At 48.0% G+C, this 19609-nt stretch overlaps 2 protein-coding genes across 3 annotated transcripts in view; one reads left to right on the top strand and one right to left on the bottom strand.

The window, feature by feature from the left end:
* The first annotated feature begins 733 nt into the window (after nucleotides 1-733).
* Nucleotides 734-15494, top strand: LHFPL5 (LHFPL tetraspan subfamily member 5). Its single transcript, XM_005311650.4, has 4 exons — nucleotides 734-1527; nucleotides 13785-14021; nucleotides 14914-14947; nucleotides 15208-15494. Exons 1-3 carry the CDS (start codon nucleotides 1116-1118, stop codon nucleotides 14928-14930), a joined length of 666 nt encoding a protein of 221 aa, XP_005311707.1. The 5' UTR covers nucleotides 734-1115; the 3' UTR covers nucleotides 14931-14947; nucleotides 15208-15494.
* A 1337-nt stretch (nucleotides 15495-16831) lies between these two features.
* The window catches only part of SRPK1 (SRSF protein kinase 1), a 47524-nt gene continuing 44746 nt past the window's right edge, over nucleotides 16832-19609 (bottom strand). The window contains exon 16 of one of the 2 annotated variants that reach the window (XM_005311649.5): nucleotides 16832-19442. In XM_005311649.5, coding sequence (XP_005311706.2) covers nucleotides 19258-19442 — 185 coding nt within the window. In that variant the 3' untranslated portion in view covers nucleotides 16832-19257. The remainder of the gene's footprint in view (nucleotides 19443-19609) is intronic. The other variant, XR_010600538.1, reaches the window with a different exon arrangement.

Raw genomic sequence — 19609 nt, 5'->3', positions numbered from 1 at the left:
GACAGTTTGGTTCAATGGCTCTCAGCCCCCCCACTACACAAATTGTTCCAGCTAAATGAACCATTAACTTCAGTGGAGCAGCAGTGATTTCCCCCCAGCCGAAGATCTGGCCCTATAACCATATTGTCCTTCCCCCCACAAGCCCCGAGAGCCGCTTGGCTGGTTCCCCACCTTTCCTGTCCCTTGTTTTAGGCACAGTCCCCTGCCCCCATTCAGGGGCTAGTCCCTGGTTGGTTGCTTGGACAGGGGCGGGGCCCCCAGCTGGTCTTCAGTGGATGATGGACGGAGGAAGAGCGTGTCTGAGAGGTGGGGGCTTGGCGGGGGGGCCGCAGGCACCTAGGGGTAGGAGGGGGGCAGGAACATGTGCCATGTCTCTTTGGCTTGTTCTCACTCTAGATCTCTCCATCCAGCCCCCCCACCCGCGGGCTCACAAGGGCGAGATCCCCCCAGGGCAGCCTTCCCCACTCTAGGGCGAGGATCCCCTGCCTCCGGCCCCTTTGCCCAGGCCGGGCGGCTCCCCAGCGGGCGCTCTCCGCGGTGCTGAATCGCGCTCCCGGAGCCAGCCAGAGCGCAGCGCGCAGGGAGCGGGCAGGGAGCTCCGGGCCAGGGGGCGCGCAGGGGCCCCGGGGAGGAGCAGGGGGCCGGGGCCGCTGCCGGAGGCTTGGCTGAGGAACCAAGGGAAGGGGCAGACGGGGGCAGGCGCGGCGGACGCGGGGGAGGAGACACCCGCGCCGGGAGACACGGGGCTGGGAGGGGCCGGGGCGAAGCGGCTGGTCCCCCAGGAGCGCGGCTGGGAGCCGGGCACCGGAGCGACTGAGCCGGGCAGCCCATCCCGGTCCGGACCCGGACTCGGAGCCGGGCACGGGGGCTGGAACCGAGAATCTAGACCCGGAGCTTGATCTCCAGAGCTGGGCCCTGAACACGGGACTTTGGGCTAGGTCCCAGAGCTGCCCCCTGGGTGGGGGGTGCAGGGCACCCTCCCACCTCACTAACTTCCCTGGGAGCCCACAGCCTGAGCCCGGTGCCCACAAGGAGGCAGCCCCCCCAGCCAGGGAGCCCCTGGCCCCACACCTCCAGCCCTGGGCCAGCCCAGAAGCAGCCCACCCAGCCGTGCCATGGGGAAGATGCTGCCAGCCCAGGAAGCGGCCCGGATCTACCACACCAACTATGTGCGGAACGCCCGGGCCATGGGGGTGCTGTGGGCGCTCTTCACCCTCTGCTTTGCGGTCATCATGGTGGTGAGCTTCATCCAACCCTACTGGATCGGTGACAGCATCGACACTCCGCAGGCCGGCTACTTCGGCCTCTTCTCCTACTGCATTGGCAACGCCCTGACTGGCGAGCTCATCTGCAAGGGCAGCCCCCTGGACTTTGGCACCATCCCCTCCAGTGCCTTCAAAACGGCCATGTTCTTCGTGGGCATCTCTACCTTCCTCATCATTGGCTGCATCCTCTGCTTCAGCCTGTTCTTCTTCTGCAATTCAGCCACTGTCTACAAAATCTGTGCCTGGATGCAGCTGGCAGCAGGTGAGTAGCTCATGGGGCTCCAGGGGTACAGCCAACCCAGTCCCAGGGGCAAAAATGCATCCATGTCCTAGAGTCAACTCATTACTGTTTGTGTTACCACAGCCCCTGCAGGGCCTATCTGAGATCAGGACATTCCCAGAGCTGGGGGAAGCAATATAAAGGGCTGGCAACTGCAGACTGAACAGAGAAACTGACTCTGTATTTTTTTTTCTACAATTTGGGTCAATTTAATGCTTGCTAAAGGAGCCAGATGGACAGAGTTAGAACCTGCTGTCCTCCCCAGCCATAAAACAGGCCCATTCAGGCATTTGAGATCACCCCCATTTACCCTACCTTTGTGCCTCATTTATGCCCTGGCAGGGTGACGTCACAGAGGAAGAAGGTAGTTTATAGTCTTCCTGAGCCACACACTCATGGGGGTCTCTGCTGAGACTGCCAGTAATAATACCACCTAGCTCTTCCATGGCACTTTTGATCCAGGGATCTCAAAGTGCTTCGCAAAGGAGGTTAGTGGCATCACCCCTACTTTACAGAGGGGGAAACTGGGGCACAGACCAGTGGTGTGACTTGCCCCAAGTCACCCAGCAAGCCAATGGCAGAGCCAGGTCTCCTGAGTCCAAGTTCAGTGCTCTATCTGCTAGGCCACATTACCAATAAAGGTGTCATTTAGGGCCAAGCGCGAGAGTGATTTTGCAACATGGACACCAGGTCCTAGAGAAGTGGGCTGAGACCTGTCAAACTCATTGCACATAGGTAAGCAATGCTCTTGCTGGTGCAGTAGCTGCACTTGCTGAAGCATGAAGGGAAGAACTGCTCAGAACCGTCTCCCATCTAAAGCTTTACTTTAGGCAGATATAAAGGGCCACACTCTAATACTTTACTCGTCATGAAAAGCACCATCCTACATGAACTCTCCTATTGATTTCAGTGGGGCCCCTCCTGGAGTGGGGCACTTTTCCACTAACCACTTCTGCCCAAAGTTTCATTCTGTAAGAGACAGCTCTGTGCTTGCGAAGCCAGGCCAATTCTGGACGGAAAGAGGCTGGGTGAAGCAAACATGCATGTGTGCGGTTCTCCTGTGCTACTTAGAGCAGAAAGACAAAATCCTTTCCAGTTAAAGAAACAGGTGAGAAAGTCAGGAACAAATGTGGGCCTGAGGCACACTCACCTCTCTCTCTGCCTCCTCTGCCGTTGGAGGTGGGGTAGTTCCCTGCCTCTAAAACGCATGTCCTCAGGGGCGGCAGGTTTGTATAATTTTTGGTGGTGCCCAGAATGGGTCCAAGTCCCGCCCCCCCACACTTGCCTTGTAAGCCGGTATATATATTTTTAAATAATGTAAAAATGTGAGGGCTTTTGTGTGGGGCTGGTGATGAGAGGTTTGGAGTGTGGGAGGGGCTCAGGCAGAGGGTTCGGGTGAGGGCTGTGGGGTGGGGCCAGGGATGAGGGGTTCACAATGTAGAAGAGGGTTCAGAGCTGGGGCAGAGGGTTAGGGTGTGGGGGGATGAGGGCTCTGGTTGGAGTTGAGGGGTTTGGGGTGCAGGCAGGCTGCCGCAGGGCTGGGGCCAGAGAGGACTCCCCCCAGCTGGAAGCAGAAAGCCCCCTCTCCCTCCCAGTAGCACACTCACCTTGCACCACTGTCACTGCACGTGCTCCTAGGGCCCCTCTCAGGTCCAGGAACCCCCTCGCCTCCCCTGTGGTGGGTGCCGGGGGGAGGGTTGCCATCACATGTGTGCCTCCTTCCCTGCTGTGACCCCTCACTATAGTCTCACTGGGGGTGGTGCTGGGGCTGCCCCTTGCCCAGAGTGGGACTGGAGTGGTGACTGCAGGCAGGGGGCCCCCTGTGCTGGTGGAGGGTCCTGCTGGAAAAGGGAAGGGTCTGAGGTGGAAGGGCAGGGGCAGGGGCAGCCTGCCCTGGCACTAGTAGATGGAGGGCTCTAGGACCCTGCGGCGGCAGCCACCGGCTTGAGGCAAGGATGCTCCGGGGCCCTGGGGAGGCGCGCAGGGGTAGCAGGTGGGGGCCAGCCAGGGGGAGAGACCCAGCCCCGAACAGTGGTGGAGTTGGGCCCCTGGGCCCTGAATATTGCTGGAGCCTGGGCACCACAGGCCCATATAACTCGCCACCCCTGCATGACCTGTAATTCTTTCCTGGCTTGCAGAGAACAAATGAGGAACATGAGTTAAAATGGGACATGAGGTCAAGATTTGCCCTATTAGCTTAGACAGTTAGTCCACTAAGCCTCTCCCCTCACTGCAGCAGCCAGTAGCTGATGCTTTAGAGGAATATGAAGCAAAGCCCTTAGGCACCCAACAAGAGGTGCAATTCTGTACATGGCGGGGCGGGGGGGGGGGGAATTCCCTTCCAACTCCTATGGCAGTCACCTGATGCTCTGAGGTATGGGACTTGATTGGCTTGCAGTAAGGCAAGCGTTATTGAACATAAAATTATTCACTTAATGAACTCAGGTTGCAGCGACTACAGGCCAAGCAGATGCCAGGTCAGGGAGCAGATAAGCGTGAGCAGACTAATATAGCGAGGCAATTTACAGCCACTGCTGGCCAGTGCTCCTTTTGTTTACCCAGCACATCAGAAAGTAGAGCATGCATCTTACCGTGACACTAGGGACAAAAGGATAACAACTTTCCAGGCTATCCAACCCACTCAGCTTAGCCTGGGGTTTACTGGGTGGAATTACCATTAATTAAACCCTGCCAGCAATACTAGTCCTCAGAGGCAAGGAGCATGGTGAAGGCCGTGTGCTTTCCCTGTCACAGCAAGAAGCTGCTGAAATCCAATCCCATCCAGCCTCCTGAAATATTGATGTCAAAGAGGAAGGCAGCATCCTGTTACAGTTCCTGCTTGGCTCAGCAGGCAGGGAACCTTGCTGGTGGTGAAAATGCCACGGAGATAGAGAAAGTCGGGCCAGCTTCAGTGCTGGTGAAAAGCCCCTGCAGGCAATGGAATTGCAGCAGGGCTGACTTTAGCCCTTAAGGTATCAGCTAATTCCAACTAGTCTAAAGGAAACAATCTCAAAGAAAGGAAGCAGTTCAAAAGTCCAAGGAACCTGAACAACCGAAGATTTGCTGCCCCAGAGGATTTGAGTAGCAATTTCTTATATATTTGCTTCTGCTATTAACGTGACACATGGGGAAACAATGCAGCACCTGTGAAGGAGCTTGATTTTCTAAAGAAAGCAGCAAAGTCTTAGTCCCTTCTCACCATCTTTTCCCTTTGGAGGCAGACAGACCGGAGAGGGAAGGGTTAGGAGCTGTGCTGTGTTCAGGTGACACATGGCTTTTTAACAGATTAATAATAGAGAGAAACATGGTGAGAGAGTTCAATCACCTTAATAAAATAAAGCATTTATCTGATTAGGGTAAAGGAGGGTTTGGGATATGACTGACAGCCAGCCACCTTTCTCTTACATACACTCAAAGATGAAATATGGAGGCTAAAAGCTATTACCTTCCAATCCCAGTACAACAAGTAGATAGAGGACAGCCAGGCTGGGATGCCTTGGCTTTTAACTCCCCCCGAGAAGTGCTAGGGCATTAGTGTGATGGAACTGGGGGCACCGATTGAGGATTTGGGTTTGGACATTGGAAATCTCACGGTGAAGAAAGGGTTTCAGTCTGTGCCTGAGCTGGTTGCTAGCAAATGGACAATGCAACCAGACCTGTGCTTTCCTAGGGACCACGTTTCAAACACACCTGCCGGCAGGGGGACGGGTCTTTAGACAGATGCAACCAAACTCAGCCGTGCCAAGGAAGCCATGATATTATCCAGTCCAACTCACACCACCCTCTCCCTGGCTGTGCTGAACTGTGCTTGAGAGTCGATATGTTTAGGGCTTTGCCCAGTCTAGTTTTAAATATTGCAAACCATGCGACTTCCACCAAGTCCCATGGTAGAGTGGTCCGAAGCCTCGTATATTCCTTGTACAAAAGTAGGTCACAGAGGCCCCAGCCGCTGTGCAAGCAGACAGTGAGAGAATCCCAGTGCTGAAGAGATCACAACTGAAGTAGACCAGATAAAGGGAGCGTGACTACCCCCATTTTACAGATAGCAAACTGAGGCACACAGAGATTAAGGCCAAGATTTTCAAAAGCGATGAGTGGTTTTGGGTGCCCAACATGAGACACTTTTGGCTCTGTACTTACTGAAAACCAGGGTCTTTTTTAGATATCTCAGGTTAGGAACCCAAATACACTGGGCAGTTATGAAAATCTTGGCCTAAGTGATTTGCCCAAGGCACATGGGCAGTCTTTTGGCAGGATGGGAATTGAACCGAGATCGCCTGAGCGCTTTAACCATACAGACATCCTTCTATTCCTAACAGCTCACACTGTCTTAGTTTTCCTGAGATGTACACCAGCCTCCAAGCCACCTTAGCCTTTCACCAGCCTCTGTTGTCTCTGCTGACTGAGTCACAATCTGGTTCTAGCAATCAAGTAGCCACCAGTCTAACCTGCAGTCCTAGCTCAGCTGATCAGCTCTGGAGGCATTGCTGGATGGCCTCATGTCAGGGGCTCTCCATACCTGCCGCAGAGTTAGGCAGATTGTGTTAGCACCATGGACAGAGCCTGTAGCTTCTCTCTGATTTCTCTATCACATCTCAAAGCCAGTGGGGGGCGTGGAAGGGACACCCGCTGAGATAAAAGGCTCCAGTGGCAACTGATGGGCTGAGAGGAAGGATTGTCTGGGGATAAGGCTGAGACTCAGGTGATCCAGGTTCAATTCTGTGACTCTGCCACAGTGATTTGTTGTGACACTTTGGGGTTCAACCAGGCCAGTAAGGGGTTGTGTCACCCTTGCCCTGCAACTCTGGGTGCCTTAAATGGTATTCTGCTGTGGCTCACAGCCCTGAGACCATCAGCCAGCCTAGAAGCATGGTCACACTCTGGCTTTTCACAGGGTGTCCCCAACATGACCCCACTCCCAAATTTCCCCCACACCCACTGCCCTGTAGCATCCAGTCCTCTAGACCTTAAGTTCACTGCTCCTTTAAAGAGACAGTAAACAGCAGCTCGTTAATCCAACTGGGGTTTGTCAAGGACTCGCTGCAGTCACAGCTCTGTGTTGGTTATTATTAAAAGTAAAGCAAGTTCACTAATCCAAAAGGCAAACATTTAAGTGATGCCAAGTATAAGGAATAAAGAGAAAAAGGGTTATAAGCAAACAAAAGTAAAAATATGCTTCTAACACTAAAAACTTAATTTCAGAAAGTTACAATCTTCCATCACACCTGGCTTAATTTACATCAGACACAAGTTCAAGGAGGTGGAACCACATGCCTCTGTCTGGAACAGGCATGGCTTAGGCACTGCTTGACAATCCATATTAAGAATGCATTTGCAGCTCAGCTCTACAAAGTCCTTTGCGGGTTTACCATACATACATCATGCAAGAATATTAATGATCAGAGAGTTCTGAGTTCCAGTGATATGTTACATGCCACCTTTTGGGTAAACATTATGACAACAATGAGTAGGAGTGCAGTGAGTACATTAGGGCTGACATGAGTTGCTGACAGGGTAGCGAACCACCAATGGGCCACTCTGTCTCACGAACTTTCTGTGCCACCAGTCCCCTCACCTATAAAAGTGAGGGTAATCTTCTCTCTCTTACCCTCCTAACTTTTTTTTCTTGCCTTGAATTCAGTGAGAAAGAGGGATAGGATTGTGCCTTGGGTGTGGCTGCAACATGCGGGAGGTCAGAGTTGATGGTCATGATGGTACCTTCTGGCCTTCAAGTCTATAAGCTTTGGGGCCGTTAGTCATATAAAAGCCTTTGATGTGAGAACAGCACACACAATAGCAGCTGAACACGGCTCTCTCTGCCAATTCCATTAAATTCCATGGTGCCTTATTAACTTAACTTCCTTCCTTCAGCCTTTGTACTGTGCACAGTTGCTAGTCAAAGACGGCCCTACCAGCATAAAAGGCAAGTGGTTGAACCACAATTAGAGCGAGAACCCCTGAGAATATAACAAGATTTTAGGGTGGAATAAACTATTTCCAGTGAGTGAGTCAGAGCAATGAGTTGGTGGACTTGCCTGGTACCACATAAGGCCAGATTGTGGGGCCTCTATTCTCAGGAGTGAGCAGTGTCATTGACTTTAATGCATAAGTCCACCAATAAGTCCAATGACTGATTGCATAAGTACTCAGAGTGTGAAAAAAATCCATAATGTGGCCCCTTGTGAGAAGCACACCAAACCTCGTGTGTGTGCATCGCTCTATGAGATCAAGGATAGGTTCGTGTTTATGAGGAGTAGAACAAACTCCACTAATGTGGCTGCAGCTGTTCTTGATTGAAAGAGACCACTCTCTGCTACCCAGCCTGGCCGATGTATTAGAAAGGCAGATGGTTTCCTGCACCAGATTGCTTTGCAGAAGCTCAGACCTGAGCCATTCTTTTTAGGGGACAAATCTGAGGCACTGTGCCCAACTGAGGTGTCTTTTGATAGATGAAAAAAATAATAATTTTGGAACAAATTGATAACATTTAACAGTAATAATTGGACCAGAGGGTATTCACCCTAGAGTTCTGAAGGAACTCATGTATGAAATTGCAGAACTAACAACTGTGGTATGTAACCCATCACTTAAATCAGCCTCTGATCCACATGACTCGAGGACAGAATGTAATGCTGATTTTTTATAAAAGGCTCCAGAGGCAATTCTGGCAATTACAGGCCAGTAAACCTAACTTCAGTACCAGGCTAATTGGTTGAAACTATGGTAAAGAACAGAATTATCAGACAAATAGATGAACACAATACACCTCTACCCTGATATAACGCTGTCCTCATAAGCCAAAAAATCTTACCGTGTTATAGGTAAAACAGCGTTATATCAAACTTGCTTTGATCCGCCGGAGTGCGCAGCTCCCCCAGGAGCACTGTTTTACTGTGTTATATCCGAATTCGTGTTATATTGGGTCACGTTATATAGGGGTAGAGGTGTATGTTGAGGAAGAACCAACAAAGCCTTTGTAGAGGGAAATCATGCCTCACCAATCAATTAGAATTCTTTGAGGGGGTCAACAAACTTGGACAAGGATGATCCAGTGGATATAACCCACTTGAACTTTCTGAGAGCCACACCAAAGGCTCCTAAGCAAAGTAAACTGTCATGGGATTAGAGGGATGGTCCTTTTGTGGATCAGTAACTGGTTAAAAGACAGGAAACAAAGGTTTAGGAATAAATGTTCAGTTTCCACAGTGGAGAGAGGTAAATAGCAGGTCCCCCAGGATCTGTACTGGGATCAGTGGTGTTCAACATATTCATAAATGATCTGGAAAAAGGGATAAGGAGTGAGATGGCAAAGGTTGCAGATGATACTAAATTGCTTAAGACAGTTGAGTCCAAAGCCGACTGCAAAGAGTTATGAAGGGATCTCACAAAACTAGGTGACTGGACAACAAAATGGCAGATGAAATTCAATGTTGAGAAATGCAAGGTAATGCACATTGGAAAACATAAACCCTACTATACATACAGAACATGGGGTCTAAATTAGCTGTTACCACTCAAGAAAGAGATCTTGGAATCATTGTGGATAATTCTCTGAAAACATCTGCTCAATGTGCAGCAGCAGTCAAAAAAGCGGCCAGAATGTTAGAAGACATGAGGAAAGAGATTGATAATAAGACAGTAAATATCATAATGGCACTATATAAATCCACAGTACGCCCACACCTTGAATACTGCATGCAGTTCTGGTCACCCAAATCTCAAAAAAGATATTAGAATTGGAAAAGGTACAGAGCAGGACAACAAAAATGATTAGGGGTATGGAATAGCTTCTGTATAAGGAGATATTAAAAAGACTGGGACTGTTCAGCTTGGAAAAGAGACAACGGAGGCTGGGGATATCATAGAGGTCTATAAAATCATGAATGGTGTGGAGAAACTAAATAAGGAAGTGTTATTTACTCATTCACAGAACACAAGAACCAGGAGTTACCCAATGAAATTAATAGGCAACAGGTTTAAAACAAACATAAGGAAGTACTTCATAGAATGCACAATCAACCTGTGGAACTCATTGCCAGGGGACATTGTGACAACCAAATATAATTGGGTTCAAAATAGAATTAGAGAAGTTTATGGAGGATAGGTCAATCAATGGCTATTAGCCAAGATGGTCAGGGATGCAACCTGATGCTCCCAGTGTCCCTAAGCCTCTGACAGAAGCTAGGACTGAACAATGGGGGATGGATCACTTGCTAATTGCCCTGTTCTGTTCAGGCCCTCTGAAGCATCTGGCATTGGCTGCTGTCAGAGACAGAATACTGGGCCAGATGGACAATTAGTCTGACCTAGTCTGGTCATTCTTATGTTCAGACTGAGCAGACACCAGAAGGCTAGTTATTTTAGGTGCAGGTGGAGCAGGGGCATAAAGGGTGGGGTGGAGCCTCTATTTTATTTGTATCAGGATCACATCTCAGTCCACGATGTAGATATTCCTTTAAAGCTTCCCCGCCCATCCCCCTCCTCCTCCATGTTGAGCTGCAGGGGAAGGTAATTAAGTGTACTGGAAGGCACAGCTTCTAAATGGAGAGATGGCTTATGGAAAGCCAGTAAGATGCACAATACCATTACTACTGTCCTCCCTCAAGCTTTGAGAAAAAAACCCTGAGCAAACTGTTGCCAGGCAGCAGCTATCGACAGTCCTGAGAGCATTCTCTGGCCTACAGTGTTCCCAGTGACAGAGAGAAATGGTGGCTGCAGGGAAGGGTGCGTGTGTGGGGGGGCAACCACAGCATCTTTACACCACTGAATAGCAAGAGGGATGGATGGTGCTGCTGCTAACCTGCTGTAACCTGATGCAGCAGAATTTAAACAGCATATCAAAGTACAATAACCACGAGCATGCAGCGACTTCAGGGAACCATTAGCCGCGTGTCACTGGAGAGAGGGCATGTGCCACAGAAAGAAATAGTTTCTCATTCCAGAGCTCTTGGCCCAATAATGTTTCTGCAGCATATGAGGGAAGTGCATATTTCTGGCAGAAGGCTGTGCATTGAAGTTATATAGGATGCGGATTTGCGATGGATATTACATTTGCACTATAGGCTGTCTGCCCCCTTGTGCTAGACACTGTACAAACATAACATTGGCCCTGACCCAGACAGCTGGGGGGGGGGGGGGAGGGTGAAGAGCAATGAAGTCTCTTTCAAGCAGCTTAGGAAGTTGCTTTGTACAGCCTTTGTAGGGAGACATATGTGGACATTTTGAAGAATTCATTGCAGCGGTATTTGTATTAGGGTAGCTTAGGAGCTCCAAATCAATCATCGTGCTAGGCACCGGGCACACACATCTGAAAAGAGAATCCCTGCTCGGAATCTGAAATGCTTACAACACCTATTGTTAATTTAACCATGGCAAGGTCCTCGTTACATCCTCATGTGGGCAACTGGCCAATACCTTTGGCCAAATGTGACAGTCCCTGTCTCACATAATAGTAACAAGCCTTTGCTGCTTGTCAGGCCAAGCTGGTGCGGTCCTGCTCTTGGTTGGATAGCATTTCCCGGTTTGTCTGGGCAAAGCCCTTGGAACAGAGGAGGAGAAGAGGAAACAGTTGTATGAGATGGGGACATGGGGGACAGAAAGAGCCCCCGGCATAGGGAATTGCAGGGAGACCCTGAAATAAACACAGATAGGAGGGTGGCACACAAGGAGCTTGAGGGGAAGAATACAAGGAGTCCTTCTTGTGGGGACTGAGGTCAGCCTCCCCGCTGCCCTTTCATCTCAAAACATTCATCACTTGATGCCAGGAGCCCACGCACTGTGCTAGGCACCATAGAAACATTAGTACAAAAAATTAAATGCTACAACTCCCCACATCTCCTCCCCCGCCCTCCCCCCCCGACCACTTCTATACAATCAGCCAGAGGCAAACTGGGACTAGGACCCAGGCATCCTCCTCTGAGGGCTAGCACCCTAGCGTGACGCATCGTGACTCTTCAGAGAGTATAGACAGTACTTAGCAGCCAAAGCACCTTTGTGACTTCGGAAGACAAGCTACCTGGCCGAAAAGGAAAAACTTGAAGCCACTGCTGCATTTGCTCTAATAGCAGTGGGAAAGACGTTGCATGGTGCAGACATGGTACATGAGTGAAAGCAGGACCAGGAACGGATCAGACAACTGGGTTGTGTACACTCCCAGTGGTAGGATATCTAAATGTTTACAAAAGGAGTCAACCATGTGGGATTCCAACTGGAACCACTTCAAAATTAACCTGGGTGTCAATCCCTCGGGCTGCAATAAAATACACCTAGGTAGAGGTTAGCCCAACACTGGTTAAACAAATGGTAATACAAGTTCCTCCAGCTCAAACAAGTCCACTGAAAATCTGTTTTAAGCCATTAGGAGGAGACAGCTCCTAGGGACGGAGATGGTGCCTTTGACAGGATGCTGTTGCATATTCGTGCAGAAATGGAAGAGCGTTGCCAAGGTGATCAAGTTAATGGGAGATTTCGCAGCAGCATTTCCCTTCTCAAAGTGCATTGTGCTCCTGGAGACACAGCTTCTCTCCACTACAGATAGTTAGACAGCACAGCCAGGGGGATTACGAACCCCCTCCCAGCTCATTTATGGCAGTGATGGCAGCTGAAAGCAGCTAGGTGTGTACATGGTCAAAAGTTAAACAAGGATAGCAGGCCTATGCTAAGGCCATGCCTATACTAGGACCACTTTGCCAATATAGCTAGACTATCCCGGAAAAGCGCTTCAAGGATGGATGCAACTCATGGTAACAAAGCCAAGCTTTTGGCGCACTAGCTTATTCCAGCCTCCATGAGTGAAACAAACCATCTCAGTTAAAGCACACTTTTGCCAGAATAACTAGCTAGCTAGGGGATTCTGCTGCCACAGCATGCCAACCCCCAGTGCGCAGCAGCCCCCCTGCTCAGCATAGCCATGTTGGCAGTTTGCAGTGCAGACCTGGCCTCACAGAGTATGACTGTGTTGGTGACAGGTGTAATTTTAACCAAAATAGTTACGCTGGTACAACCCCAACTGTGGATAGCTATATTGCTAGAAGGGTAGCTTATTGGCCTCCCCCTGTGGCAATAAACACCACTGGTATAAGGCACCTTTATATTGCTATAACTTCATCCACACTGGGGTGTGGGGTGGATGTTGTACCACTTTAACTGTACTGTTCTAGAGTAGCAACCGTGTTAGTCTGTATCCGCAAAAAGAACAGGAGTACTTGTGGCACCTTAGAGACTAACAAATTTACCCACGAAAGCTTACGCTCATATGAATTTGTTAGTCTCTAAGGTGCCACAAGTACTCCTATTATTTTTGTACTGTTCTAGCTATACTTGAATAACTTTTCTGTTCAGACCCGCCCTGGCTCCCATATAACTAGGCTCCAGGAAAGTGAGATCACATCGACACCACACACTGGCTGCAAAACTACACTTGCCGGGTGTCAACCCAATTGCACCTCACTATGAATTTTAGTCCTAGAGCTCCTCCGACTGGAAGGATAAATACCCACCTGAGAGGAGCACTTTGAGATTTACAATAGAAAAGTGCACCATGATTATTATTGGAAGATGCTTTGGCGTGAGGAACTAATCAGATTGGTCGGTAAGAGTCTGAGCTACCTATAGCTGCGTGAGTTAGAGACCAGAGCTAACCCATTTGAACAAACCCATTATTTAGCACAACTCAGCCTTTGAGTGTGGTTCTGATGTTGATGCTCAGATGTAGAAACAGCTTTACAGAGGCAACTTCCCTCTCCATTTCACCAGCTGTGGAGAACTGAGGCACAGCAGTTGAAATGGATGTTCTGCTGTTTATTCATCACTCAGTGAGCTGTTCTGTGATTTTCATTTAGTCCACAGCTTGCTCTTTGAGCTGATGGTTTGTAGTCATGGGCACATAACGGAGACTGGGCTGGTTCTATTCCGAGCCTGATCCAGCACTGTCAACAGCAATAGCTCTGCTGTTTGCTTCCAGGAGCACAGCCTCAGGTGCTGCATGATGCTAACTGATAATAAGGTTCCAGGAGAAGATGCTCACAGAAAATCCACTTCAGGCTGTGAAAGGTTACACTCCAGTTTGCACAAGCACGTGCTGAACTTTTGTGGAAAGGGGAGTGGGCACAATGCCTTCATTAAAAAAGGATGAACTAGGATCTAGGAATCTTTTTGTGTGACGCTTTCCACCCAGCTCCAGTCAAGTGCACTACCACCGTGCAACCTGTGCCCACATCAGTGTTTTTTTCTCCCTGCAGCGGCCGGCCTAATGATAGGTTGCCTGATCTACCCGGATGGTTGGGATTCCAATGAAGTGAAGCGCATGTGCGGGGACAAAACTGACAAATACACACTAGGGGCATGCACCGTGCGCTGGGCCTTCATCCTCTGCATCATTGGGATCCTGGATGCCCTCATCCTCTCCTTCCTGGCCTTTGTTCTAGGGAACCGGCAAGATAATCTCCTCCCAGACGATTTCAAAGTAGAAAATAAAGGTAATGGCCCCACTTTGTTCTCTCTTCCTGTAACCTCCACTCACCTGTTAGAGGATACATCAAAACCCACTGCCACTTATAAAGCCTGCAGCCATGCCCATTGGGCCCAGATACCATGATAGGTGTGAATTATAGTGACCTGGACAGTGCTAGGGATGGGAAATAAAGGGGGAAGGGATATTCAAGAACCAGGAGATCAGGTAGGTTCCTGCAGTACAGGCCTGGTCAGGCTTCTGCCCCCTCCTTGTGGCTACCTGGCTAATGGCTTTCTAGAAATTAGTACTTTCCCACCATTAACAGCCTCCAGGTCAATCAGGCAGGAGAAGGCAGACATTACCCAGGGAGCTACCCAGGGTAGATGTTACCCAGACATGGCAATCGACACCAGCAAAGAGACTAGACCAGGGATGGCAGAGAAAGTCAGTCCATTTTATCCAGGGAAGAAATTGGTTACAAGGATCCTAAGACTTGTATTTCATCTCAGTAGTGGTGAAATTGCTATCCCATTGCACGCACCAGGTAGCATGTGTTAAAAGCACTTGGTAATGGATTAGTATCCAGCACTATCCATCCTGCAAACAGCATTTGGTTTCTGAAGCACATGGACATTGTGTATTAATTACAAACCTCAGGCAGGGGCTAGTCCATTTCCACACCTATTACTGAGGCAGACTCCCTGCGTTCATTTAAGTAGACACTGCATGAGGCTGATCCACGATCAGGATGCAGCAGGGCATGAGACACTGCCTTCTCACTCATCTGCCACCTCAATGAGGTCACCTTTCCCCTTAACACATGAAACTGATGCAACTTTTGAAGACAGTTGCTCCTGTTCTTGCCCTCTGTTACACATCCACTCACCCTAGTATAAAGACAGTTCTTTGTTTTACAGAGGAGGGCCATGAATGAAGAAGCTGAACACCACAGTAAGTAATCCTATTTGAAATTACTTCTAAACTTGTTCCAAGTATATAATCTAAGTATATCTGGGGGGATTCCTGAAAGATCACTGGTAATGTTTGATTTCAGTACCCTGTATTCCCATTGCTTTTAGTTATATAATCTTTGCTTTTACCTAATGGCACTAAAGGAGCAATAATTTACTGCACAGAATGGGATTAAAAAACCTTATGTTGATCTATTTTAAATTAGTTTTGTCACGTTCTAATCTTTTCCTTCTTTCCAGAGACATCTAGGGCCCCTCCAGGTAACGACCAGAAACTTGATGCTTTTCTTATCGGTCATTTTGAAGGAACTCTATTCTCCCTACAAACTTTCTTGAAAAGATTCCATGCAAGGGGCTGCTGGAGACTCGACCCCCTCATGGAGTTTATTTGGATGGAGGGACTCAATCTGTTATAGAGTGGGAAGGGTGGAAGAGGAGCCAGTATGTGTTTTAGCTACTTACAGTCACCTTTTGTACTGACTTGTTGCAAGAAAAATTTGCTGAATAAAAGGCAAAGTTGCAGTGTTTTGATTTTGTGCTAGTGTCCTTGGAAAACTTACCTACCTGGCTTCTCCTCCTGTGATCTTGAGTATTGTTCTACAAGAGAAACCATTTAACACCCAAATGCCAACAAAGCTCAACAGGCTTTCCTATAAAGCTGCCCCTTGAAATTACCCATAAGAGGAGAGTGACCAAGCCACAGTCCAGTTGGTAAAATAATTCAGCAAGAAACTGGATTCATGTGCAGTCAAAAGTCAGCCTTAGGACTCAACTGGCTTCACAACCCCTCTCTCACCATACTGAGCAACATTAAAGGCAAAGCATGAAGAAGCCTTTTCTGGCACAAATCTGCTGGGCTCCAGCATGACATAGCAGGCAATTCAGATCATATTCACTAGAGCAGATAGTGTGAATTGAACTGATTTTGAATGACTCCATTACTGCATTGTTGGAACCACCTGCATAACCTGATTTAGTTACCAGTTCACGTCACACCGTGAACACCCACCCGCAGCAGTCTTCTGCATATTCACATTCTACAGATTGCACGGGAGTGTGATCTCTTCTGATATGGGGCTCTTAAAAGACACCACTGCCAGCTCTAAATCCAAAATTTACATAGCAAAGTAGAACTTAAGGAAACACACCTTATGGCTGCTAGAAATCAGGTCAGTTCCAGCAAGGCTGCACCCTGATCTTCCAATTTCACGCTTGTTTTACAGCAGGGGTTCTCAAACAGTGGGTCACAACCCCATTTTAGACATGCTGGGGCACAGGACCAAAGCCTTAGCCCCACTGCCCAGGGCCAAAGCCCAACGGCTTCAGCTGTGGGTGTGGCAGGGCTCAGGTTACAGGCCCCCCTCCTAGGGCTGAAGCCCTTGGGCTTTAGGATACACCCACCCCTGGTGACAGGGCCCGGATTTTGGCCGCCCTAGCCCGGGTGTTTGGTCATGTAGTAATTTTTATGGTCAAAAAGGGGGTCATGATGCAATGAAATTTGAGAACCTGTTTTCCGGTAAGGAAATCTCTAGATGCCTCAGTGAAGACTCCCTATTAGGGACTGATAAAGGGACTATTAAATGGAAAACTGTGGCAAAGTTTGGCACATGGCTATTTAAAAGGGGACAACTATTATAGCAATGTCTTCATGTTTTCTATTTCAAAAGCTAGCAAAATAAAGATTTTGCTACTAATTTTGTGATTTTATCTACCTAGATCACACAACACTGCATGTGAATGGAGTCTCAAGACTAAACGTGTTAACCCTGGGCTCCCTACTCTAGCAGAATACAAAAATTAATGGACAGACAATGGCTCTGAATGAACAAGTTACCAAGGGAACATATCAGGAATAGAATAGATGTGGGTTATTAAATAATCTGTTTTATTGTACGGCATTTACAAAGAAAAGACAATGCACTCAAGTAGAAAGAATAAAAATGTATTTTCCTTCAGGTTTTAGACGAACACAGCAAGTACAAATCCTTTAGTGAGCACTTTATGGCAATTTGGAAGTTTAGTGAACCCCAAGTGAGCGAGCACAAGGGACAAGACTGAATCCTGACAGCTGCCTCTATGTGTCTTCAACCCACAAGCTGGCTCTTTTACGGAGATAGAGGAAAAAGTCCTCTTCTGGCGGTGATGGGGGAACGGATACCTCAGAACCCAATGTGCAGACCCCTCTATGAATATCTCATTCCTTTAGGTCAGCCAGGTTGCAGAAGTGCACAGGGCGGAGTGAGCTCTAGTGATGCCACCAGAAGTTCCATTCACCCTGCCAAAAAGTCTTCACAGTATTAAACAGAAGGTAAGTAATACACAGTCCAGTCCTGTCTGTAATCCCTTTGCAACAGAAAAAGAAGCAACTCTTGGAGCTGGGGGAAGGAATTCCAGATTCCAGGAAAATCATTCAGCAGTTTTAAACTGTTTTGGTATATTTATTTCCTTTAATCTTAGATTATGCATAGAGAACCTGACTTAAGAACCCCTAAATGGACATGCAGCATGGATTTCATCAATGGCCCAGTCGGTGTTAGACTGGACAAGCAAGAAAAAATAGGGCAACAAGATGGTTATACTTTTAAAGTGGATTAAATAAGGACACCAGCTTTTGTGGATGGAAGGTTGTTATAAACTGAGATTTCAAACACACACACAAGAGTGACATGTAACAGCCTCACTGGCAGCTTTGGTGTTACTGTCTCAAATAGCGCCTTCTTGGCCTTCTGGGAGTTCCAGAGTCCTGAGGCAGCTTCTGTCCTCTGAGAATTTCTTGATCCCAAAGGCCTGTTTGGTCCATGGTGAGGAAGGGCTGTTCAAGTCCCTACCCTGCCTAAACCTTGCTTTAGAGTAGGATGCAATGAATCTGTAATCACTTAGGAAAGCCTAGGAGAGATGCATCGTAAAACTAGCAAACACTACAATGCTTTAACTTTGAATTAAAATAACTGCCCCCACAAACCTCCGTTACACCCAGCCCTCTGAGAAGTTTAAAAACCTTACATAATATTTTCCTGGGACAACCATATTTGGGATGATTCTAGGAAACAGAAGCTGACCCTATGTCTACAGGAAAAAGCCAAACCATGTAGTTCACCTGTCCTTGTGTTAATTCCCAAGTACTCAATCGTCTCAGAAAATAAAAGGCAACCCCATTTGGGGAAGTTACTTCTAAAGGCCAGCACCTAAGGCAAGCTAACAGTAGAAATCTTTACATTAAGCTTTGGAAATGTGGTGTTTCGAAGTCAGGGAACAGCGTGGCTGTGACACACAGATACCACCAGCCCCTCTTCGCAACAGAATGATCAAAATAAGAGAAAGTACATCCCATCTTCCAGACTGAATACCAACTGCTTACTGATGCAATGACAACTTCAGGCAAGGCAAAGGAAGTGCCAGTATGGGGGGGTGGGGGAGGGGGAAATTGTACAGCTCACTCAAATGTCTAGGAAGAGTTGCCTGCAGCCCAACTACCACTCTGCCAGCAAAGCATGTACACATCTATTCTGAAGATTGTGCATTTAACCAGTTCCAGCTTTTGCTTTTTTATTTTCCATGTCACGTTTTAGTCCCAGGGTTCAGGCATTTGAGGGAGCGTAGCAGGTTTCACTGAATTCAGAAACTAATCTGAACACTGGGGGAAAATAATGGTATTAAAAATACTTTTTAAATACAGCTTTTCATAGGATTCAGTGGCTAAAACTAAAGAAATTATTTGACTGGAAAGAACGTGAGAAGTCACCCAAGAAACACAACAGACACCTAGGGATGGGTGGAGGATTTCAAGTTATCTGTTCCACATGGAGTTATCACCTAGGTACCAATCTGCCATTTCTCATCCTCCTGCTAGCTACTGGACGTGCAGTGGAAAATTGACTCCCAGAGTCAGTGAGCTAAGGATGGATTCACAGATCTTCATATCCCTTTCATGGGTGTAATTTAGTTAAGGGAGCACACATTAATGCAGATCAGCTCACGCCTACACTAACAGGTAAGAGACTCAAGGGCAACTTTGTATTCCAGTCAGTCAATTAATCTTTGGCAAAGCCCAATCAAGGCAAAGCTCACAGGATGCCCACTGGCTGAGAAGAGTCTCCGCTTAATCAAATAAACAAACTCAACTGAACAGGTTAAATTTATCTAAAATCTCGGAAGCCTCGAAGGAAGAGCTTCACACTGAAAAGGAACAAGAGGAAAAAAATGGATCTGGGGAGGGACAGTTGGAACAGCTGGGTGTACGTATGCTATGCTGTAAACCAGAGTGTAGGGCTGTGGTGTTGGGTTGAAGACCTAGGAGTTAAGCCAGGGGTGCCTGAGACACTCAGCTGCTGTAGCCCGTTTCTCTGGAATCAGCTCCAACATAGGTAATAAGAAGTCTGTGAATGCAGCTGCCTCATCTTGGGACCACTCGTATTTCTCCACCAGAACTTCAAAAAGGCCCCAGGGCTTCAGTTTGGTGATGTGTTTCAGATCCCCTGAAAACAAAAACAGACATCAACAGTACGTCACCAATGGTACCAGAGCGGCTTACCAAGTTACTCCAGGTAGGTATCGGGACTCCAGTATTTCTTAGGTAAATGTTGTGTAGGGGCGTAAAGGGTTGAATTTTAACAACCCAAGTTTCCCTCTTTATAAAGCTGCC

Source organism: Chrysemys picta, chromosome 4 (assembly GCF_011386835.1).
Source record: "Chrysemys picta bellii isolate R12L10 chromosome 4, ASM1138683v2, whole genome shotgun sequence".
Taxonomy (NCBI): Eukaryota; Metazoa; Chordata; order Testudines; family Emydidae; genus Chrysemys; species Chrysemys picta.
The sequence above is the reverse complement of the archived record's forward strand: the minus strand, read 5'-3'. Positions and strand labels throughout refer to the sequence as shown.

Bases quoted from the DNA above. Each gene is read 5' to 3' on its own strand.
- LHFPL5 (XM_005311650.4), top strand. From the start codon at position 1,116: ATGGGGAAGATGCTGCCAGCCCAGGAAGCGGCCCGGATCTACCACACC. The intron at 1,528-13,784 runs GTGAGTAGCTCA...TTCTCCCTGCAG, and splicing joins CTGGATGCAGCTGGCAGCAG to CGGCCGGCCTAATGATAGGT.